The following is a 22,503-nucleotide window of genomic DNA, read 5'->3' on the forward strand; positions in this document are numbered from 1 at the left end:
CAACCTGGTTTTGTTCCGAATCACTAGTTGTCCCAATAATTCACCAAACAGTTTCTCGTGTTTACTGATTCATTTCACGCTTTTTCGTATTATTGACGTCGGCCTACTACAAAATCAGAAATGTTGGTGGGATAATTCACCATCAGTAAAACAGGGTAAAGTGTTATTAAAAAATAAACTGCAATTGTCTATATTCACCTGTTATTTTGTGATTTTGTTGGATCATAAAAAACAAACAAAACATTTGCTTAACTTCATCAGATTTAAACTTCACATTTACATGTTCACACTATATAATCTGAAGAGACTTTGAGAAGGTTTTTGAACTTTTATTAATCACAAAAAATATTAAAACAACTTTTTACTATTTTAGTCTATTTTGCAGACTTTTAAATGCCACTAATGTGGGATATTTAATTGTCTACAGTTGTCTACAATTTATTTTATTTATTTATTTATTTTTTTAAAGATAAGCATTAAGTGCCCTAAAATTTTGGCATCACATAGTTTCTAACTTACCACTGAGTTGTTCAGACCGTGTGAGAGGAGAGTTGTGTCTACACCCTCCACTTTTCTCTCCTCTTCCTCGCGAATAAAGCAGCAGTAGAACTCAGTTGCCGGTCGATCCTCCTTCAAATCGGCGTGTAGTGCGACAGGGTCGCCCTGGTACGCTGCCTCGACAGTCACTCTGTAAGACTCTAAATGTACGGAGGGGATGCAAGCGGGGGCACCCAGGAGACTGTGAAGCAAAGGGATCACTAAGCTCCCTGGGGAGGGCTCCAAGATGGACAAGTGGAGGGTGGTGGAGAGTGTGGAGAGGGGGTTGGATACAAGGACGGCTAAAATGAGAATGAAAGAAAAAAACAAAATACATAAGAGACCTGATATAATAAAATACGTATTTCCATACCGGTGAGCAGAGTACATTTGCTTCTGTGAACTCACTGAATTTAAAACTGCCTGGAGTGTTCAAAATCCAGTCGCGTGACACAGCAAATGAACCGTCGTCCAACACGCTGACATGACGTGAACTTTGACCTTTAGGGGTCGTCCCCAGAAACTCCACAGTGACGTGAGAGAGGTCCTGTCTCCCGAGACCCGCGATCCCTGGAAGACACAGAACAAAGTCAAACACAGAAAATGGCAACAAAATGTATTTCATTAAATACGAATGAAATTATTTAGTTCTGTGTTGAAATAATATATCTTTTCATAATAAATGTCTAATATTGTTCAGTGCAGCATAGAGGTACAGTGATATCTACATGTATGTATGTTTTTAGGAATCAATTTTATAGCTGCATTATATTTAAAAATACAATTTATACAAGTTATTTGTAATTATTTTAATGACAATCCACCCTACCACTGCTTTTTTTTTTAAATTTTCTTTTAGATTAAACAACTTGATGTAGCTTGTTTCAACTTTATAACAAATGATCTATTTTTTTAATGTTTTTTCATAAGTAAATCAAACGTATAATATCCAAAACGATTCTTTGTAGAATTCAATTTACAGTTTGAGCAGCAGACTACTGTGCATGGACAGACGTTCTATCTGTGATCATTTTTAATAAATACATTTTATTTATTTAAACCAAAAGAAACTATATATTAATTATTTATTGTTTTATAACAATAGACTTCAAATAAATCAAAGTAAAACAATTTCAAATAGAGATGCAGTAAATGAATATTAAGGAAGTAGGTTTACTAGTAATTACTAAGTAATGATGCCTTCTCTCAAAACAAGTCTCTCCAAGTCTCTAAGTATTTGTTAGACAGGAGTCTGTGCAAACTGAAGAGTGACTTTCCCAGGAACCACTGTGTAAAAATGGAGTAGCGGGTGACCTGTGGGCTGAGTGAGGCGTCCAGCCAGGTTTCCAGAAACCTTAACAACAAAAGTCTCCCCAGCCTGCACTCCATCTGTAGAGGCAGACACAGTGATGTTGTGCAGAAAGGGTCCTTCAGCTCTATAGAGGGCCATGCTTCCTTCCTGTCGGTTTCCAAGAGGCAGGTACGTAGCACTGGAAAAGAAAAGAAATCCTGCACAAGTCAGACACTGAAAGCGTTCATAGAATGGCCCTTAAAATTCTCATTACTTTTTTATGACTTTGGTGGATCAGAAGATGACCCAGATTTAGAGATGTCAGTTAGACATCAAAAGGCAGCCGTCTGTCTCACCTTTGTCTCTCACTTCCTCCTTTCACATCTTTTGTCCCTTCATTTGGAGATGTGTTGAAACACTCGCTGACCACCAAACCGTGAAGCCGGTTGCCACAGTAACAAGCCTCTGAAGACAATGCTGCAACCTGGTACCTTCGACAACAAACAGGGAAGGTTAGTGCTGATGTATGCGAGTAGACACACACAAAACAGTTTGTTTTCACGAACCCACCATTTATCTTCAGAAGTCACAGGAACAAAAGCACACATTTTATATGAATGTTTAGACTGAAGTTGAGTTAAAGTATTGGGTTTACTTTCAGATTGAATAAAAAAAGAAATGTGGGCAAAATGAGCATCACGTGCATTTATATATCTAGGGTTTGGAATTAAATATTTCAGCATAAGAGCAATTTATTTTTAAAAAGGTTCTTATACAATAATTATTGCATAGTTTTGTATTCGTGTCACATCGGACATACAAATCACGTGAAATCATCCAGCTGTCATTTTTAAAAAATAAGTTTCTAAAATCCGGTTCAAACGCAGATGACCCTTCATGCTCTTCTACGGTTCGTCTCCAACTCACCCCTCATCCAGGCAGCGCACACAACAGGTTACCGGGTCAAGGTCACGGGCACCCTTGGGTGCACGAAGACTAAGGGAAGAGGAGCTGGCGTTGATGCACCCGATGAACCACGGCGAACTCCCCTGACCCGGTAAGTAGGCCGCTGCAGACAAGCGGTAAAAATACAGGTGCAATGCAACGAAAGAGTAGAGCAAAACACCGATCATATCGGGGAAGTTTCCGGACACAGGCCGCAAACAGAGCAAAGCTAGGCATGGACTGCGTTTGATTTGGGCGAAGGAGAGGAAGGAGAGGTGAAGAGTGGAAAAAGAAAAGCAGGTGCACTGACACCACAAGCCCCGCGCGCACACGGTGTGTGTGGGAGGTGAGAACAAACAATGTAACTGTATGCAAACGGTGGAAACAGTAGGACGAAGAGGAGGAGGGAGGAGCACAATTCACTGATCGAGGGTCAACCGGAAAAATATATAGGCCTGTTAATGTGGCAGCGATAAATTAGGATGCACGCGTGATCATTACATTTGAGTAGAAAGGGAAATGCATTAAAAGTTTTTGACTGAAGGTCAGAGTTTAGTTCGCGTCTTTAAGTGCATTTCACGCAGTGCTGCTGAGGGCCAAGATTTTGGGCAGGTGGTGGCCATTTTTGAGAATTTAAATAAATGCGCCGCTGCCCTGCAATTATGAAATGAAACCGCCCCTTCGGTGACTTACATCCGTCTTTCAACTACTCCTGCGTTTCAATTACGATGGTCACCTGTGCGTAACAGACCGGAATTTAGGCTTCAGCGTAAAATAGGAAACAGGCCACAGCTTCGCTCAATGTTGCTTCTGGGTTACAAATTTAAAATAAAATAATAATGTGGGCTAATAAGACAGAAACTCGTGACTGCGTCAAACCAAACACGGAGTGTAAAAAAAAATAAATAAAAAAGCTTCTCCTTTTCTGTCTTTGACTAATGTAGGCTATAAAACGAGTCTGTTTCACGCCGTCTTAAACTGAACTGAAGCTTCTGCGCTCCAGGCAGGTTTATAAACTACTATATCGAAAGTAGATCATGACTTATTTATTACAGGATATAACTTTGTAGCTGCGTAAAGCCCTGAAGCCAGTAGTCACGATATTGATTTGATCATGCAGTAGCCACTTAGACGTCGCTTTGCCTTCTATGTTTTATCGTGTCAGTAGGAAATCTGCCGCCAGATTCTATTTTAAATAACCAGCATTGGACCATATTCCAGACGACCTGAACCTATCAACGCATCAGCGCTATTCAATAAGTATGAACCTTAAAACGTGAATCTGGTGTTAAAATTGTCTTGAACAGATTTCACGAAGAGACAAAATGGCAACGTAGTGACTCATTCTGCAAATAAGCCTTATTGTCTTAAGTTGTCCCTCTGCTTCGATCAGGGTCGTCATTTAGTTGCTTAACTCAAATAAAATTATTACGCTGCGTCATTCATTTTAAACTGGGAATGTAGCCGCAGTCAGTTTTTGCGTTTGGTTTAACAATGCACTCGATTTCTTCCAAATGCCTCCGCATCTTATTCGCAGATTAAGCCTGAAGTGTCGAGTGGAAAGGGGGCAAAAACGGATGCGGTGCCAGTCTTCTTCTGAAGAGCCCAACTTGCCCTGTTGAGTCCTTTGCTGGGTAACAAAATACATATCCCCGCCGTAGAGCTAACTCCGCCGGTCCACCTTAAAACCCTCTTCCGGTTTTCTGACATCCCCTTTAAGAGAAATTTCCAGGCCTCTGTGTGAGCAGCAGGGGGCGCTGTCAGACCGCACCATGTCATCGTGCAGACTGTAGCAGTGAGAGGCACAGCGGGGGAATCAAACACAGTTTCTGAACGCATTTTTATACGGAATACGCGCATATTTTGTCGATTTCGTTTCGACTCTACACTCGGGGATCCTCAAACGTTTTTGGCACCATAAAAACACAAAGTTGAGACCCGCGGAACCCCAGAAACCATAATTTATTAAATCTAAACTCCTAAATAATGTAATTTTTATGTCTTGTTTTAATATAGACTCAACTACACACGGCAGTAAAACAGCTGTGGGAGAGAGGCTTGGATTATCAGCCTATATATTAAATTGGGACCACTCCATGTGAATTAATTTATATTGAAAACACAATATAAATACGGCGTGGGACCCCTAGGAGCCCCCTCCGAGGACCCCCGGAGTTTCCCGGATCCCGGTTTTAAAAGCTTTCTCTCCCCAAAAAACGCTAAACATCGTCGTGAAGCGCCGCTGTCGCGTCGGTGCGTAAAACCCACCTCAGGCCTACAAGCTCGACCGAAGCCTGTAAAATTCGTTAAGCGCGCGCTTTGTTTTCGTCGTGTGCACGCGGGGCTGCGATTAACAAGTGATCAAATCAACGAAATCTTTACACACAAGCTGTTAGATCAGCGTTACGCAGCTGCGTAACGGAGAGACCCAATAAACGGGGCGAATCGTTATGTAAGCGCCCGCAGTCTGCGCCCCTACCGAGGAGTCCGCTGGAGAAAATAACACCGCTGACTCGGTGAGGCTGTGAAGTGGACTGAGGTGGAGCGATATTTATATTGAATATGAATGATTTTGATACAGGGATGCGGAGGAGTTGAAACAACCAGTGAATTCGGTCCGCCGGCGTTCTTTACGTGCAAAATTTACGTGTAATCAGCTGGCAATAAACAAGCGAACCCTCCTAAATTATTGAAGATCTCATCCTGATATGCCACAGAAATAGATGGAATAGATAGAAATCTTTTGAAGATGGGATATAAAAATGAAATGATGCTGTATGTGGTTGACAGGGTGGAGACTGAGTCTCCTCTTTCAGCCAGGTTTCTCTCTCATAAATTATAGACATAAAAAGCTCTCTTCGATATCACTCCAATTTTTTGATCTGCCGCTGTGCTCTCGGCTGTTCTTATAAACCGAATTATCTTTGGTTTTCTTCAGGAATATCCCTGAACAATTGTCCTTTTGACGTTATGTTGAGTTGCGCGTTTCAGCATATTCATCTCCCAAAACGATCAACGATATTAATAAATGATCCGATGTGTAGCAGCCTCAGCACTGTTTCTTCTTTTAAAGGCTTAAGGACCTTCAACTATGTATTCGTGGGACCGTTTCGAAGAGCTAAGACGCACAGAGAAACCCATACACTCGAAAGCAAAACAGTTTTATTAAAACAAGTATCTTGTAAATCACGTCTGCTTGGGGGAAAGAAATTTCTCCGTTTATTGAACCAACACTTTGAGTGGAACTTTCCAAATATCAGTCACGGTCCACATTACAATGTAACAAGCAGTTTTACTCGATTTATTTACAAGCACTGTGACATTTAAAGACGATGGTGCAAAAATAATAAAATAAAAAAGAAGACGTCAGGCCTAGGGACCGAAAACGCAGCCATGCCATGTTGCCAAAACACAAATGAAAGCAGATTAGGAGATTGTAGGCAGTCCGCAGCAGAAAAACAGATGCAGTGATAATGAATAAATGGTGTAAATGAAAAAGAGTTTGGTTAGAAAGAGGAAAAAAATGGAAATTTAGCATGAAAAAAAAAGTTCAGCCTTTTCTATCTCTATTCCGTTCTATTCACTCACTTTTCTTCGGTTTGATATATTTCTTCGGTTCACATATTTTTAAAGTTTCTACTTTGTATTTCAAGCTGTTGTTTCTTGTGACCAACATTTCTCACAGGCACATTTTATCTAACCAATAACACTCCAACACTAAACTATATTATATAAAACAAGACTGAATGTGACGTATTCAGATTGTGTATCATTTAAACCGTGACTTTAGATGTATAAACTCTCACTGAGTCCAGGTGACACTCCCCGTGTTTGTTAATTAATGGAGGCCGTGCACATATTAACTAAGGTGTCATGCACTCTGCTGCATTTTGTGAGTAAAGCTGCTCATTGAATCAGCACTTTAAGTGGAACTTTCCAAATATCAGTCACAGTCCACATTTCAACGTTACAAGCAGTTTTACTCGATTTATTCACAAGCACTGTGACATTTAAAGACGAAAAACTCTCTGCATTCAGTCATCTGGTTCACGCATTCATCGATGCATTTGCTCAAAACTCGAATACGTAGAGACTGGGACCTGGGAGCGCAAGGGGAGGTTTGGAGCCGCAGGAGTGTTAGCAAACCTGAGGATACTGTATATCTGCAGGAGGAAAGTAATCTCATCTCATCTTCTACTGCCGCTTATCCTCACAAGGGTCGCGGGGGTTGTTGGAGCCTTTCCCAGCTGTCATCGGGCGAAAGGCGGGGGACACCCCTACAGGTCCAGGAAAGGAATAAAAGCAGCAAATGTGGAGACGTATAGGCTAAATTGGGCACAATTTAAGAATGACACACAGCTCATTTACTAATATGCATTTCAGTAAAGAAACTGGTTAAGTAATCACATTAAACAACACTGAACTGATGAGTTTAACTGGTCTGCTGGGACGCACGAGTGTGAGATAAAACGCTGAGCCGTGCGCTCTTATAAAACGTGTCCTGTAATGTTGCCTCGTTCGAGTCACCGCTGTGACTTGAACATATAAGTTAAACATCCTTATTAAAAAAAAAAGCTACTTAACGGCCCTTTGTGCTCTCTTTTCCCCCGTGGGGGCGAAGGAGGAACTCCGGCTCAGGTTACTCTGCAAACAAGCCCGAATCAGGCCAAATTATTAACGAGGATCCAGTGTAACGTGCAGATCGTATCGGAGCTGGATCAACAGGGACAGCTCCGCGCGTTTGATTGTGGAGCACCTGTAGGAGGGAAAAAAAAAACAAAAAAAAAAAACACAGAAAATTGGATTTGGCAAGAAATAACAACAAAGGCCGAGAGAAAAGAAACACGGACTAAAGAGGCTTCAGAAAGGGCACGAATGGCACTATGTTGTATTGAATCAGTTTTTATATAACATCTGTTGATGTTATATAAAAAACAGACAAACAATTAAGTAAAGGACAGTGAGAAAAACAGAAAACATCACCGCATAGCTCTAATATACTTATTATAATTAAACCCGAGATCATGCCAGCCTCATTCAACACAACCATCCAGATGATAATGATCCTGAATGAAGTGACGAGCATTAGGAAATGTATTGCTGAGTGGTGCATATAGATTTTTAAACATACGTTCTAGCAAATTCATGATCCAGTGAAATCGGACAAGTTACTGTGACACATTCTCAATCCTCAACGTGAAAATAGCATCCTATTATATTTCTCACAACTCTTGCCCAACGTGAGAAACTTAACTTGGAAAGGCTAAGACAGGACGCTCGTCCACTCAAATCTGCTTCTGAGCGTCGTGTCGTGCCCTGCAGCGAGCTGTGCTCTTCATCTGTCTGCCTCATGACAAATAAATGAGAATATCTGTCGACTTAGGCGAGGGGGCAGCGGTGCTGACATACTAATCAACAAGCAACAAGCCGTGGCCTGAACGCCGCCGGTAGAAATACAGCTAATTTTGTGGCAGCGTTTTGGTTTGTGCGTGTGTTGGTGTGTGTGTGTGTGTGTGTGTGCGCGCATTAGTGGCTTTTATCCAGCCAGTTGAGCCTTGTCCTAACTCCCTGGTATGAGGGGTCAAAGGTCACTGCTGCTTGTGGCCATGTTCAAATCCCTCTATAGTGTGCAATGTTCTCAACTGACCTGTCATTTTAGAAAGAGAGGCAGCGTCTGGATTTTAGTTTTCTTTCTTTCTTTCTTTCTTTTTTTTTTCTTAGATCAAGGAACGTTTTAATTAGCTCATGTGGGCCTTTAACTTTCTTTCTTTTTCAACCTAGCTCTCTACAGGACATGATACATGTTATTGTAGTTATTCACCTCAAATTTATCCAAAATATTTTATTTAATATGATATATGCATGTACATATAATGTAGTTGTAGTTTTTTTTTTTGGTAAAATGTCTTGTATGAAGTGGGTGAGTTTAACCTTTTTAGGGTAAATGTGATAATTATTTGCTAGATAAGTTGTAAAGTTTCTACATTATGTCACAATAAAGAAACCACTGTTATAGTAAAAATATTAATAATTATTATATTATTATTTCACATAATAATCATCTTAAGGACGATCTCTGAAACATGCTGGGGTGTGACATGAGTCATCATTTTTGTAATGTTTTCACGCGAACTTTAGCAGTGAACAACAGGAATTTCCCTTTTTGACACCTATATATGGGTCACTGAAAGAATAAAGAACTCTTTTGGAGTTATTTCATGTTTGTATAACAAACAGGGCTTAAGTTTTATTCTACTTGTCTTAACCTTATTTTCCTATTTTCGACTTTAAAAACATTTTTTTATTCATTTATTTTTTATTTTTAAGGAATTATAGCTTTGATGCAAACGCATTTCTGATTAACAGAACGCTTTATTAAATTTAGCTTGAATTTTTTTCCTCAAACACACAAAAAACTGTGCTACTCTAAAACCTAGAGAAATGCAAGATATATGTTTAGCATCTATGAATGATTCCGCCCATCAGGTTGATGAATTATTCATAATTAAATGTGCCATATATATATATATATATATATATATATATATAGTTTAAACATGCAACCTGATAACTGATAACAGCCTGTTAAAATGTCTTCCTGTGGGTCAGTCAGTCACACTCCTCTCCCCGCTAGTTGCTACTCGAAGCAAACATCTCTGAACGGCTCTTGTTGATGGCTGATTGAATTGTACGTTAAAAGTAGCTCTAGTCCCCCGGCCTCATTCAGCGTTAGGCTACATCTGGCTCTCCGCTGTCCCCCAGAAAAGCCTTTACAAATGGAGTTGAGCTCCATGACGGAGCAGAAGCCCTCTGGCGCTGGTTTTCCCCTGCCTCCCCCCACTCTCAAGTCCCTCTGGCCAGGGAAATCCACCAGGTTCCAGCTCTTTGGGCTCCCTGTGTCGTGTGTTCAGTGCTTTGGGCTCCGTTATTAACTCGAGAGCATTTAAATTTAATTGGCACACGCAGGCTAAAAATACGCATGGAACAATCAGGGTGTCTGAAGAATCTCTCCAGACAAGACGTCCTTGGTAGGCATTTCTACATAATAATAATATTGTTATTATTAATAATAATAATAACAACAATAATAATATTAACTTCTTTATTTTCTAAATAGAAACATATCAAATATAAAGCACATTTACACATAAGGGACTACGTGCAAAAATATCTTTAATTGTTTATTTTTTTATTATTATTATTTAGTCTTCAATATCCTAGTATAGTATTCACTATACTTTAAAATAATAATGAATTAATTGAAAAATACAGATTTGACGCTTGGATGGTATTTAAAAAGGAAAAGCAGGAGCAGCAGCAGGAACAGCAGCAGCAGCACCAATGCACCTTCCCAGCTGCAGCTGCTCTCCACACAGGCCGCTATTCCTCCCTCTGACCCCGGCTCTGTGCAACAGGATGCCGGGTAAACTCCGGCAGAGGCAGCGCTGTTTCCCCCGGATCGTCGCTCCTCCGTGTTAATGTCATGATCGCGGTAATTGAGGCTACAGCGAAGCGAGTAAACACCGGTTATGTTAATGACGGGGAATATCGGTTGTAATGGAGCACGGTGGCTTCACCTCCACGCGGCAAACTGGAAGCAAATTGAAACTTGTGTTTTTAAAGAATTTCTACTGCAAAGTACAAGGACAGACCTTTGCTCTGCGTGGTTGTAGTTCATGGTGGTTTTCAGTACGTTGGATAATTATCGGTCTCTAAAGCTTTTAAAAATGGAAACGAACATGCTCAGAAGTCGTGGATGAAGACGGGAAATATTTAGTGTAATTTGGACGAAATTATATTTGTAAAGGCGAATGCACCTTTTGACTTGCACACATTAAACGGCTGATTCTTCAGAAGTGTGGGGTTGCAAAAAAAGAAGAAATGCGTGTAATTGTGGGCAGAATTTAAGTTTTTTGAGTTTTTAAATTAAATAGCTATGGGCTCACATAATGAGGCTTCTCGTTTCATTTAAACTTTTTTTTCCAACTTGTTTATTTATTTATAATTGAGGAGAAACGCCTAAAGCTCTGGGAAGTCAAACTCTTGTTGAGCATTGACACGTTTTACTACAAAGGAGAAAGTCTTTATGCTGAAGTCGCATAGTATGCCATCTAAACTTTCAGACTAAACTCTGAGAAAGTGTGATACACACTTTCTGACCGAGTTGTTGCAGTTTGGGTGATATGAGAAGCCCGCACCAGAGCGCACAGACTCATAACTCATAACTATCTTGCAGCGTGTCTCCATGTGACAGTGGGAATTAAAACAAAGTCTTAAAGTAATATTTCTCTTTGCAGAAATTAAAATGTTGTTCCGTTTGCTTAAATTTTGGACTTTTGTTATTGTTGCAGGCGTCCTGTGATATTTTAGCTTTAGGTTTACGATGCAACTGTTGTTTTATCTTTAGATTTACTGCAAGTCGTCGTCCTCGGGAGAGCAGCAGCTCTCCCGTGCGTGCTGCGTGCCAGGGGAGCGAAACGTGTGCTCGCAGCCTAAAGGTTTCACCGCAGTTTGAAACTCGGGCAGTGCTGCTTTATCGTGCGGAGCCCTTTCGGGGGCTCTTCTGCTCCCTGCGAGTCTTTTTACAGAGCCACAGGTCACAAATTCATTCACACTCACACGCGCGCGCACACACACACGCACACACACACAGAGCGAGATAGAGATAGAAAGTACCTAAAGAAAACAGTCCACTGGAAATAAATTAAAAACGCACAAAAGTTCTTCTCTATCACACACATCATTCTTCCAGTTTCTCCTCCAACTTGCAACCAACCAAACGATCTGTTTTGTTAAATAAATTTTTCGCACCCAAATATTATGAGCCCGTGAGTGACCTTGCGTAAAGGGACGAGTGACAGGCAGATTCTTTACAGTTGAGAGATTCCACATAAAAACAGCCTGACAGCTTTTATCGGCCTCCGTGTATTTAATTGTCTCAAAGATCAATGCAAAGTGCTGACCCTAACGCGCATGTGTCTGTCAGCATTACCCATAACTTCGTTTCCCAAACACGCAGCCGGTGACAAATATCATGTGGAAAACACAGCTCTTTGGAAAACGCTGTTTTTCTTTCCCTTTTATTAAAATCTCATTGTGTCGAGGGTTGTTTTGTTCTTTTTTTATTTTTATTATTTTACGTTTTCCTTCTATTGTTATTCTATAGAAGTTACAGTCTACTGGTTCCCAATCCGCACTGGAATTTAACCCTGTAACGCCAGCAGCAACATAATGGCTTGTCTTTGCTCCTAGTATGGCCCCTCCAGGCTCCAGCAGCAGCAGTCTAGTCGGGGCCAGACAACCTGCCTGTCCCGGTTCCCCTTATCAACCTCGAGGCTTTAGCCTGGACCCTATACCGCGGTCTCATTAATCAGGGAAACGTCGCATCCAACAAGGCAGACCGAGCGAAGGGCAAGTCTGGTCAAAGATTCTCAGAGAAGCTGCATGGCCCTGCGCTGCACGCATTATTCCGAAAGTCGAATAGCCTTTGGATTTGTTTTGTTCTCCTTCCCATTCGGACCTGTGTGGTTATTGCACTGCAAACCACATGGCATAACTCTTTAATTTAGATGTGTCCCTTTCCAGCATATTCTATATTGTTCTCCTGCAGGAGTAATAGTTGTTTATCCAAGGAAGTATTTGGCTTCTTTACGCACACTGGTCACCTCTGTTCTATCGTTTTATGCAAATGTATTCAAGCTGTTTGTTTTTTTGGGTCGCTGAGGGCTCCGGCTTCCCTGCAGGAGTTTTGTTTAGCCCAATTGATTGAGATTTCTTTCTTGCTTCCTGAATAAAACCTAGTGGCCTTGCAGCACCTCGTGCGCAGTGGTTGGAAATGCTGCATGCGTAAATGTCTGCGGTTAGCCTCTTGTTATTATTGCAGGCTCCGGAGACCCAAAACGTCTTCCGTCCCACACCCTTCAAATATACACCGAGGGAAGGGAATCCCTCACTACTCCAATACTTTAACCAAACTGAAGACACAACATTGAGCCTTGTTTGAAAGGCATATGCCCCTAGTCATCATTTGTTCTATTTTTGACCTGCTTACAATGTGGATAAGCACTAGTGTAGATCTATTTGACGTCTATTTCCTTTCAAGTCAGGTCCCGCTTTGCCTCAGGACAAACCACTCATCTGTTATTTAATTGAATGCCTTTACAGATATCTGAAATTATTAGAGTAAATTAGAGGGCTGGAAACATTTTATGACAAAGTAGTTCAAGATATATCAGAGATGAAAAGCAGCAGGGTTCCCAAAATAAAAGATAATAATAGAAAAGGGAGCGGCGCGGTTTTCGTAAGCCTCTCTTCGCAAATTAAATAAATAAAACAAAGTAAATAATAGTGAAATCCAGCAAAATTCTCTTCTGCGAAATATTTTTTGACAACTTCATCCTAAGTAACAGCTGGTGTTCCAAAGAAAGAGAAACAGCCTGACAATTACACTCAGTCCCGTTTAATGAAGGCTTCATAATTCAAAAAAAGTAAAGAAAAGAAAGGGAAAGTGCTTTAGAAATCCACCGTTCAAGTTTCCATTCGAGTGCAGTTCTCCTATATTCACAAAAGAAAAAAAAGAAAAAAAAACAATATACATGAAACCCCATAAAATTCACAAAAATAAATATTCATATAAACAACCAGTGACTTCAAATCTCGTGTCAAAAACCTGACCTCAAGTATTGTATAAAAAAATAAAATAAAATAAAATAAGAAAATTGAGTGACTGAGGAAGGCAGACAAATGAGGAAGGAGGAGGGGGGGGGGTGCATGAAGACTCTAGCTGCTGCACGATGCAATTGTTTACATTGATAGCGTCACTGTCAGGGAGCTATTTGTCTTAACGGTGGAAAAGGCCCTCCCAACAGGCCATTACCACCATCTCCTTCCCTCGGTCGCGCATTGTGAGCGCTGCGTGAGAATAGGCTGGTGCGTCAGGGGGGCACAGCTCTAGGCGCAGGCTATTCCTCTTTTTCCTATGCCGCGCAGCCTATGCTTTTGACATGCGGATTAAAGGTTGAAAGCTTTGCTCTTGCAACACAGCTACTACCCCCCTCTCAACCCCGTGAAACCCCCTCCGCTTTACTGCCATCCTGCTCATATACCAGCTTGTATCATAGCTTCAGAATGAGCCGGTTTTCAGGCTGAGGAGTCTGAATTGTCGCTCCAGCCTCAGGAATAAGGCCCATGGTGATTTTTTTTTTTTTTTTTTTTGGAGGGGGGATTCAGAGTGGTGCTTTAATCACATGGCTAAACATCTACCATATGTATCCACACCGATGTATAGACAAACACACTTTTTATGCTTTTTTTTTTTTTTTTAAACGTTCACCCATTACATCTACAATCCTCTGAATGAATGCACCCTTTGCTGTGCTTGTGAGGAGGCTGACATCATTCACGGGCTTTGGGTTTGTTGTGATCTGGCTCGCCATAAGCTGGGCCTCTCTTTGTCACACACAGAAAAGCATGCCAATTAGCAGAGCGCGTCCTGCACTGCCACTAAAAAAAAAAAAAAACATCTACACATTCATTTAAAACCCCCACATGTAGGTGCAACTTCCACCACTTGATTTAAAGGTGTGTGCATGCTGGAAACGCACAGGAAACAAGGTCTGGGGGGCTACTACACTGAGTGGCCATATTCGAAAAGGCTACATTCAGACTGTGATGCGTTTAAAGAAAGTCTGAAAACCTGATTGGGTGTCTCAGAACTGTAACTATTTTTATTCATCATTAAAAAAAAAACTGCCCAAGAGAAGAAATGGACATTTTGTTAAACCACGTGGAATCGTGTGATGGTTACAAGAAATACGGGTAAATCCTAAATACTCAAATAACAAATGTTTTATCTTTGTTTCTATACATTCAGATGAATCAGTCCCATATTTTTTTTTCTGTCACCATCGTCTCCCACAGGTAGAAAATCCTAAAGCTGAAACAAGACCCCAAACAGTATCAAAGTGCAATGCCTTCAAGCCTGCCTCTTGTGCTTTGTCGCATTGTTTCTGGGTGGCTAGATGTTTTGTGCAGTCTTAGTGAGGTTTTTCTTTTCTCGCTATCACAGAATTGTACCCCACCTATCTTGTCGTTATGTATCAGTGTTTTACATTTCCTTGACGTGTTTACGCGCTCTATACGCATACACACACACACACACACACACCGCCATGAACGTGGTACGCAGAGGAAATCGGTGGCCATGTGGACCTGGAGGGACACGAGTCGAGCGCTAGGACGAGCGAGCCTTATTCTTCCTGATTGTCTGTACATAAGGCCTGTGTTGTGTCTGGGCCTGCATTTGTGCAGTCACACACTTACAAACCAGGAAATACTCCGCAGAAATAAAAACAAGACTGAAAACCAGATCACAAGCACCCTAAAAAAAAAAAACAACAAGCCACAACCACCAAGAATAAATTCCTGTCAAATCTAATAAAGGCTTAACTGTGAGGAGACATTTATAGAAACATTTTTTTTTTAATAATAATTCTCTGAGTCTCAACATTTTGGGCACATGGACCATTGTGGCCAAGCATTGTCAGTGGGACACTCATGAAAGAAAACACAGCGCTGATATATGTAAAATATACCAAGTGGCACAGAATGGGAAACCCTGATTCTTTTTGTTTTTTATTATTTATCAAGTCAAAGTTTCTCTCAGTCCCAGTCAGATTAAAAGCAGTCTCAAAACGAGGAATGCTGTGATTTTTTTTAACCCACTTTGCTCTTCTTTTTTTTTTTTTTTTTTTTTAGACAAAGCACAAACCACTGAAACCCTGGCACCATACAATCCAACAGGTCGAGCGCGATAGAAAAGCGTGTAAGAAACGATTGAGTACAGAAAAATAGTCAAGTGAACACAACAAAGAGAGCGATATTGCTTGGGATAGCTTATTTTAAAAACACAAGTTTTTTAAGCGTAAATCCAGCAGCGGTGTCTCACAGTCCTGTGGGCGTTCTCAGAGCCTCCGAAAGGGATCTTGTGGGGGTTTCCTCGATCAAACTTCAAAACAAAGCGGAATGTAAATCCATTCTCAGAGAAAAAAGAGAAGAGGATAAATAATAAACACCGCCGATAAAGTTGCGAGCCATGTGGTGCGCTCACGTTAAGACACAGCCTACGGTTAGGTTGGAGATAGACTCGGAGGGGGCTTTTGTTTTGTTTTCTTTCTTCTTCTTTTTTTTTTCCTCTAAAAAACCGGCTCAGTATTTCCTAGTTCTCTGAGCGTGTGGGGGAGGGAGAATCTGGCCGCCTGGCTGCCACCTCCACACGGGGTGGGACGGAGGGGGAGGCCCGGGGCCTCTCAGCGAGTTCAGGGAGTAAGCGGGGCACAAATCCCCGTCGCTGCCAACAATCAGCGACGGCGGCGATGGGAAATTTGCCATCAGACTGAAAGGCGTTTTCGCAGGCGATGCTACAGTGTTCGCGTTGGTGCGTTTGCGTCTGCTCGATAAATCCCCAATGGATGCCTCCTCGTAGCCCAAGGGACGCGATGAAGAAGTAGTAGAAGAAGAAGAAGAGCAAGAAGAAGAGGAGGATGAGAAAGAGGAGGGAGAAGACGAGGAAGAAGAAGAAGAGGCAGCCTTGTTGAGCCGGGACACATTTTGTTTTGCTTGCGTCCTGGAAACTCGGGGTTTCTTATTTCCAAGCACCGGAGCCCTGTAGTTTTTGTTCCTGGGTTCCCCCTCCTCGATGCACGGGCTGTCCTGGCTACTCGTGCATTCCTGAGGACCACATGGGGACCTGGGGGCCACATCAGGGCTCTTTTCCGTGCCTTTAATCCCGCTGCTGAAAAAGTCTCCTTGTTTGATGGCACCGCTGGGATATTGGCCAATGCTGCTCTCTGTCTTATCTCCTTTACATCTAACTACAGTGGCCTGGCTCTGGTATTCATATTCATCACAGCTCTCCTCCACTTTAACTTTCACATTGTAGAGGTTGAAGGGTGGTGTCCCGGCACTGTCTGAGTAGGGGGCAGCGGTCACGGAGTGCTCCTCCGATTCTGTCTTTATTTTTTTCAGGGGAGTGGGTAGTTTCAGGCCGGTGGCTTTTGCCTCTCGTTTGTCGGGACATTTCTGGAGTTTGACGTCTTTGTTGTGGTCACTCTGCGCGCTCGGTCCCAGGTGGCATTTGGTGGGATGTCCCGGTGTCCTGCGCGAGGGGTGAAAGGCCTTACTACGGTTGTGTCCCGGTGAATAAGGCACCGGCTCGTCCACGGAGTCAGTCTCACACACGCTTTCCCCTTTAGAGTCAATAAAAAAGCTCTTCCCTATAGAGGAGTTAAATTTTGGTGGTTGTAAGGGTCCCAAGTCCTTCCTAGTTTCACTGCATATTAATTCACATTTCTGACGTTTGTCCTGTCTGATGTCTCCTGTGTGTGGAGTAGCAGCATGGCCCAGTGTCCTGTGCTGTTTGTCTTGCGGCTGCTGGTTGTTGTAGTGAAACGTGGGCTGCAGGAGCAAAGGTGGTTTGAGACTTTTGGCGAGAGAGCCCACTCTGGCGCGTCTGAACCGGATACTCTGGACCGATACATGGCTTGAAACCGAGCTGGAGTCGGACTGAGAGGAGCTGTCCTCCTCCTCCGAGCTGACCTCTGAACTCTCCGACTGCGTGTCATCTTCGTCCTCGCCCTCCTCTTCCTCCTCGGAGCTCCCGGAGTTGCTGGTGGTGGAGATCCCGGAGCCGAAGTCCGAGTCCGGGTACGCACGGTCCGAGTAGGTGCTGGACTCTGTGTCGCTGCTGTAGCTCTCCGGGAAACTCGGCTCGTGGTGGTGGTGGTGGTGATGGTGGTGCTGGTGGTGGTGATGGTGGTGGGGTCGGGGGTCAAGATAGAAATCCGGACTGAGGTGGAAAGCACCAAAAGAGGTCCCGTGACTGCCGGACGATTTGGGCTGAACGAGCAGCACCGGTGGTACGTGGTGGTGCGCGTGTCTGCTTCTGCTCCACGAGTGCCTCGCGCTGTCCCTGCCGCCGCCCCCCTCGCGCCTCCTCTTCCTTTTGTGAAGTAGGTCGCCGGCTGAGCGCGAGAGCCTGGACTGAACTGCTATGGCGGACTGAAGCACCACCGGCTGCCGGCTCACCGCGCTCCGGAAAAACGTGTGCCTTTGGCTCAAAGTAACGCGGTTCCCTGTTATCTTAGCTGTTTCATAGTTTTTAAAGTGTTTGTGACTAGACTTAGTCGCCGAACGGAAATCCCGTCCGTGGGTTTTGTGATAAAATTGAGGTAGTTTGGAGTCGGTAAGGCAAGGAGTCAGCTCTTTCTTCTTGCCCGTTTTGTTGTGAAGCGTGACACTCTCCGGGACACCGTGCAAACTAAACCAAACTTTTTCCTTCCATAGTTCGGCGTCCGCACGGAGGAGCCCCGAGGACGCGTCCCCATCCCCGGGGGAACACGCCGCTTTCGCTTTCCTTTTGTTGGACTTCAACACCCGCTCCGTCTTGCAGGAGAAATACAGAGCCTCCACATCCTCCCGCGATATGAGCGTGCATTTAGCTGCGTGGAAAGCTATAGAGTTTATTGCTTTGAGCTTTCTGAGCTCCTCCAGGTCGCAGTGGTGCTTCTTCACCTTCAGGTGGTCCATGCGCTTGTGCACCGTGGTCCGTGGGATGTTCTTAAGCAGGTCGGTGAAGACCTGGGACAAAGCAAACATTTGCTTGCCTTTGATGAGCAGGTATCCCAGTCTCACTCCTTGCATTTCCTCAAAGCCACACTCCAGGTCTCCCATGTTTTGTGTATCCGCTACAGTGTATTAATCCATGTAGTCAGTCTGAGTATACTATGGATTTACCAGCAAATGGCACAGGGAGCGAGCTCAAGGCATCCTGCTCATACCTTTAATCCATCCACACTGCTGCTGCTGCTGCTGCGTCATGAAAATGCAAACTTTGACATGCGGAGTTAAATGGAGCTGCCCCTGCCCAGTGGTTTGAATGAGCCGACAGCATCCACTCCTCGCCTCTTGCCCCGGTCCGGCATGGTGGAGGAATGCGACGGATGCGTCCACCAAGCCGGGGCTGCTGCTACCTGCCTCTGCCGACTCCACTCCCCTCTGGTCGGCAGCAGGGCGAGGGGTAGGTGTACACCACTGCCTCAGCCACAGGGATAAAATAGCGAGAAGAGAGAGAGAGAGTGAATGAGAGAGAGGGAGAGAGAGCAAGAGAGAGAGAGAGAGAGAGGGTGTTGTGAGGGTGGGGGGGAGGGAGAAGGAGAGAGAGAGAGAGAATCAGGAGACAGAGAGAAACAGAATAAGAGCTAAAATGCAGCTGCTATTCTGGCTGCTGGTTGAGCCGCAAATAAAATGACAGAGAGGGGAGGTGGGCCGGTCTGGAGACACCTTCATCAATTAATGCCCTCGGAGTCGACGCCCATTGGACGCTACTGACAGGTGATGCAATAAAAATGGATATTCCATCCCCACCCCTTCCCACACCCATCACAATAGTTTACAATTGTGTCTGCAGCCTCTGCCGTTTGAGGAAATAATGCAATTCTGACAAGTTCATATTTCAATACATGATTAAAGGAGCCGCGGATAAATTCACTTCATAGTACATAGCTTTTTTTTTTTTTTTTTTTTTTTTTTTTTTTTTTGCACTAATTGCACGAACCTGCAAATGATCACGGCGAGGCTGGAATCAGTTGTGCGTCATTCCCTTTCGGTCCACATCAAAATGCATGCGACAGTGATACTACAGTGGGCGATCGATTGTTGGTAAAATGACTCCACACCCGGGCTATTTTAGTCGGGTGTTAACGCAGCGCTGCTTAAACAAAGACGTTGGATTTTTGCACTTGAAAAGCTGCTTTTAGGCTGCTGCCCCGACCAGAGATCAAACTCGTCTGCTTTTGTTGGCTGTGGCTGTTTTTCCCCTATGTATTTTCCTCGGTAGAATATGGACTGACCTACTTATTTGTTGAGACCACATGCCAGTGTTCATTTGTCTTTCTGCACAGTAATAAATTAATCTTCATATGTAGAGTCGTCTATACTATTCCACTGCGCGCGTGTGTGTATGTGGGAGCGACAACACCAATAAACTCTAGAAATAACATTAATGTGAATTCAGCGGAGTCACGCTGAAAAGCAGCAAATCCCCGTTAAATTGATGCGTATTTTCCACGCAGTTAAAGCAACGCGAACAGTCACTGGACGGGTTGAAAGTGCAAAGTCAGTGTTGCTTTTCCCACATATTATTTTTCCCCCAGACAAAAATCCAATCAAAACCTCCCTCTGGAAGACATTTTCAATCTTGAAACGATTATCAAGATCATAGGTTGCTCAATAAATCGGACAAATATTATGCCAATAAACTATTGCCCCAATAACATATATATAAATACGTTCGTATCAACAAGTAGCTCTTTACAAGAGGAGGGACAGGATCACGGATTATTGTGGGATTACCGATAACACCCTGAAGGCGATTGTTTTGTGTGTCTCTTGACATTTTGTAGCGCATTTTGACGATTTTTTTTGCGCGTGAGTTTATTGCATGTAAACACTAAAAGCATATAGTCTTGTGCACGGTGACCTATCGCTCGCGGGCACACGCGCACACACACACACACACACACACACACACACACACACACACACACACACACACACACACACGCACGCACGCATGCATACACGCACACAAAGAAAGACCCTCGTGATCTGAAACGCGCGCACACGCACGCCGACAGACGCGCAGAGGAAATGTAGCAGAAGCCCCCACCCACAAGGGCTGTGCAAATAATGCGACCGTGTGTATGCTGGTATATAGGCTAATTGTTTGAAATCGCAATAGGCCTACAGTAGGCTGTTTGAATTGACTATTGTGCTTCGCCCCTGAGCCGTGTTTTTCTTTCGGTACTCCCCGCGTTATGTTCCGTCTTTGTTATGTCTAAAACACGTGAATCCCTTGTGGCCCGTTCCTCACGGGCAGCGCTTGGTCAGACTCAAGACTGGGCATGCTCGTCTCCACAGTCAGTTTGCTTATTTACAGACATGTCACTGTATAAGGAAGAGCAGCGACTTCACCTCAAATCATGCACCGTGTCAGTTATGCAGGCGTTGTTATTATAGCTCCTTATTGAACCTCTGAATGGTTTCAGCATCGTGTCCAAAATCTCCATTGGACTCCAGTGCTTAATCACCAACACTGTGCTCATTTTCATGGGATTACAAATTATGTTGTGCATATGCACACACACACACACACACGTATGCCTAAGGGTCAGTACGCGGATATATCATTTTATGAATGTGAACTCTAAAAATGTTTATGGCTGAGCCGTTGGTTCTAATTTAATAGTTTATATTACAGTGATTATGCGTAATGTGGCTCAAAGCCGTGTAGATAATCAAACGTTATGATTATAGAAGCGTTTAGTGTGAAAGATCACCTTCCACTTACGAAATACGTTATATTTTAGTGGCTAAGCCACAAAATGTTGCGATGTGCACGACTCGCATGTGGATATGAGGGAAGGGCTCAGAGTCACGCTACGAGAGGTCACCGTGTGTGCGCGCGTCTGTTGAACTTTTTTAGCTCATTTTACTCCAGCTCGCATCGGGGTCATCTGACCTGCACTCTCTCCTATTTAAATACAACATATAGAAATTCTTGCTCTGTTTGCAGGGGGAATAAAAAAACACGTGCTGATTCTGTATGACAGCATTAATACACGGGACATGTGGAGTTTCACGGACGCGGGGGGTGAAGCGAGAGGAGGGGCAGCTCGTTGAGGTCCCAATCCTCCGGGGAATAGCTCCGATCCCAGCTCCACCGTGCACCGTGTCCAGCCCGGCAGATGCAGGGAGGAAAAAGGCAAAGCCACGCTCGTTTCAACCCACACATTCTGACCACTGCATGTCCTGCCCTGGTAACCTGGGTTTCTTTTTGTTTCACACAGTGCACGTTTGTTGTGGTTATCTCTCTTGAATGTGGACGAGGCAGATCAGTGTAAATTCCACAAAATTGAGGGGACCACTGCCGTGCGCGTCCTAAGTGGCCTGTATCATAAACATATCATGCATCCACTCAAACATAAAGTACACACAGCGGCCAGAAGTCAGTTTTACATATTTATTTATTTGGTTGGGAGTTGTCACACGGGTCTTTTAACCGCTGTTATTGGCAGGGCTACTGAGCTATGAATTAATGAACCAAGCGCGTGCGCGGGCGCAAACACGCACACACACACACATATATATTACAATCGTTTTTTTTAAAATTATTATTATTGTTATTGTTATTATTATATTCTGACAAAATACAAAAAAAATAAATAAAAACATGCATTAATAATTCATTTGTAGTGTGTGTACTTTCTTCATAATTGTAACGTGTCAGGTTGAATTCACGCCTAGAAGTTTCCCTTATTCATTAAGCATAATTGCCCAGTGCAGACTCCACTGCTCATTCTACGGTCTCAACTGAGGGCCATCTAAAACAATAATATAAACTCTAATAATTAATGAACAAAAATGACCACGTGTGTATATGCATATGGGAGTATTTCCAATTAGGACTGGGGATTCTTTGTTACGCACCAGATGCCACGGGGCACGTATTCCCTCCTCCCCACTCTCTCTTGCGCCTGTATGTCGGCAGGGACCAGTGGGAGGAAACTAGATCGAGTGGCCGAGAAAGAGACCTCAAGTACGGTGGAGGTTTCTTACAACGATTCGCTGTGTGCTGGTGATGCAGGGGAAATGCTCCGCAAGACCAAATCTCA

General features: G+C 43.3%; 1 protein-coding gene and 1 long non-coding RNA gene across 2 annotated transcripts; one reads left to right on the forward strand and one right to left on the reverse strand.

The window, feature by feature from the left end:
• The first annotated feature begins 2,232 nt into the window (after nucleotides 1-2,232).
• On the forward strand, nucleotides 2,233-5,268 carry LOC124995841. The gene is made up of 2 exons (XR_007110758.1): nucleotides 2,233-2,340; nucleotides 2,716-5,268. It is a non-coding gene; the product is annotated as an uncharacterized LOC124995841 (long non-coding RNA).
• Nucleotides 5,269-13,216: 7,948 nt separating this feature from the next.
• Nucleotides 13,217-22,004, reverse strand: skida1 (SKI/DACH domain containing 1). The gene has a single exon (XM_047568844.1). The coding sequence runs from the start codon at nucleotides 18,500-18,502 to the stop codon at nucleotides 15,980-15,982; it is 2,523 nt and encodes an 840-aa protein (XP_047424800.1). The 5' UTR covers nucleotides 18,503-22,004; the 3' UTR covers nucleotides 13,217-15,979.
• Nucleotides 22,005-22,503: the final 499 nt, after the last annotated feature.

The sequence above is a fragment of the Mugil cephalus genome, chromosome 18, assembly GCF_022458985.1.
Source record: "Mugil cephalus isolate CIBA_MC_2020 chromosome 18, CIBA_Mcephalus_1.1, whole genome shotgun sequence".
In the NCBI taxonomy this organism is placed as follows: Eukaryota; Metazoa; Chordata; class Actinopteri; order Mugiliformes; family Mugilidae; genus Mugil; species Mugil cephalus.

What these genes read in the sequence shown, in the direction of transcription:
- skida1 (XM_047568844.1), bottom strand. Translation starts at nt 18,502, where the DNA reads ATGGGAGACCTGGAGTGTGGCTTTGAGGAAATGCAAGGAGTGAGACTG.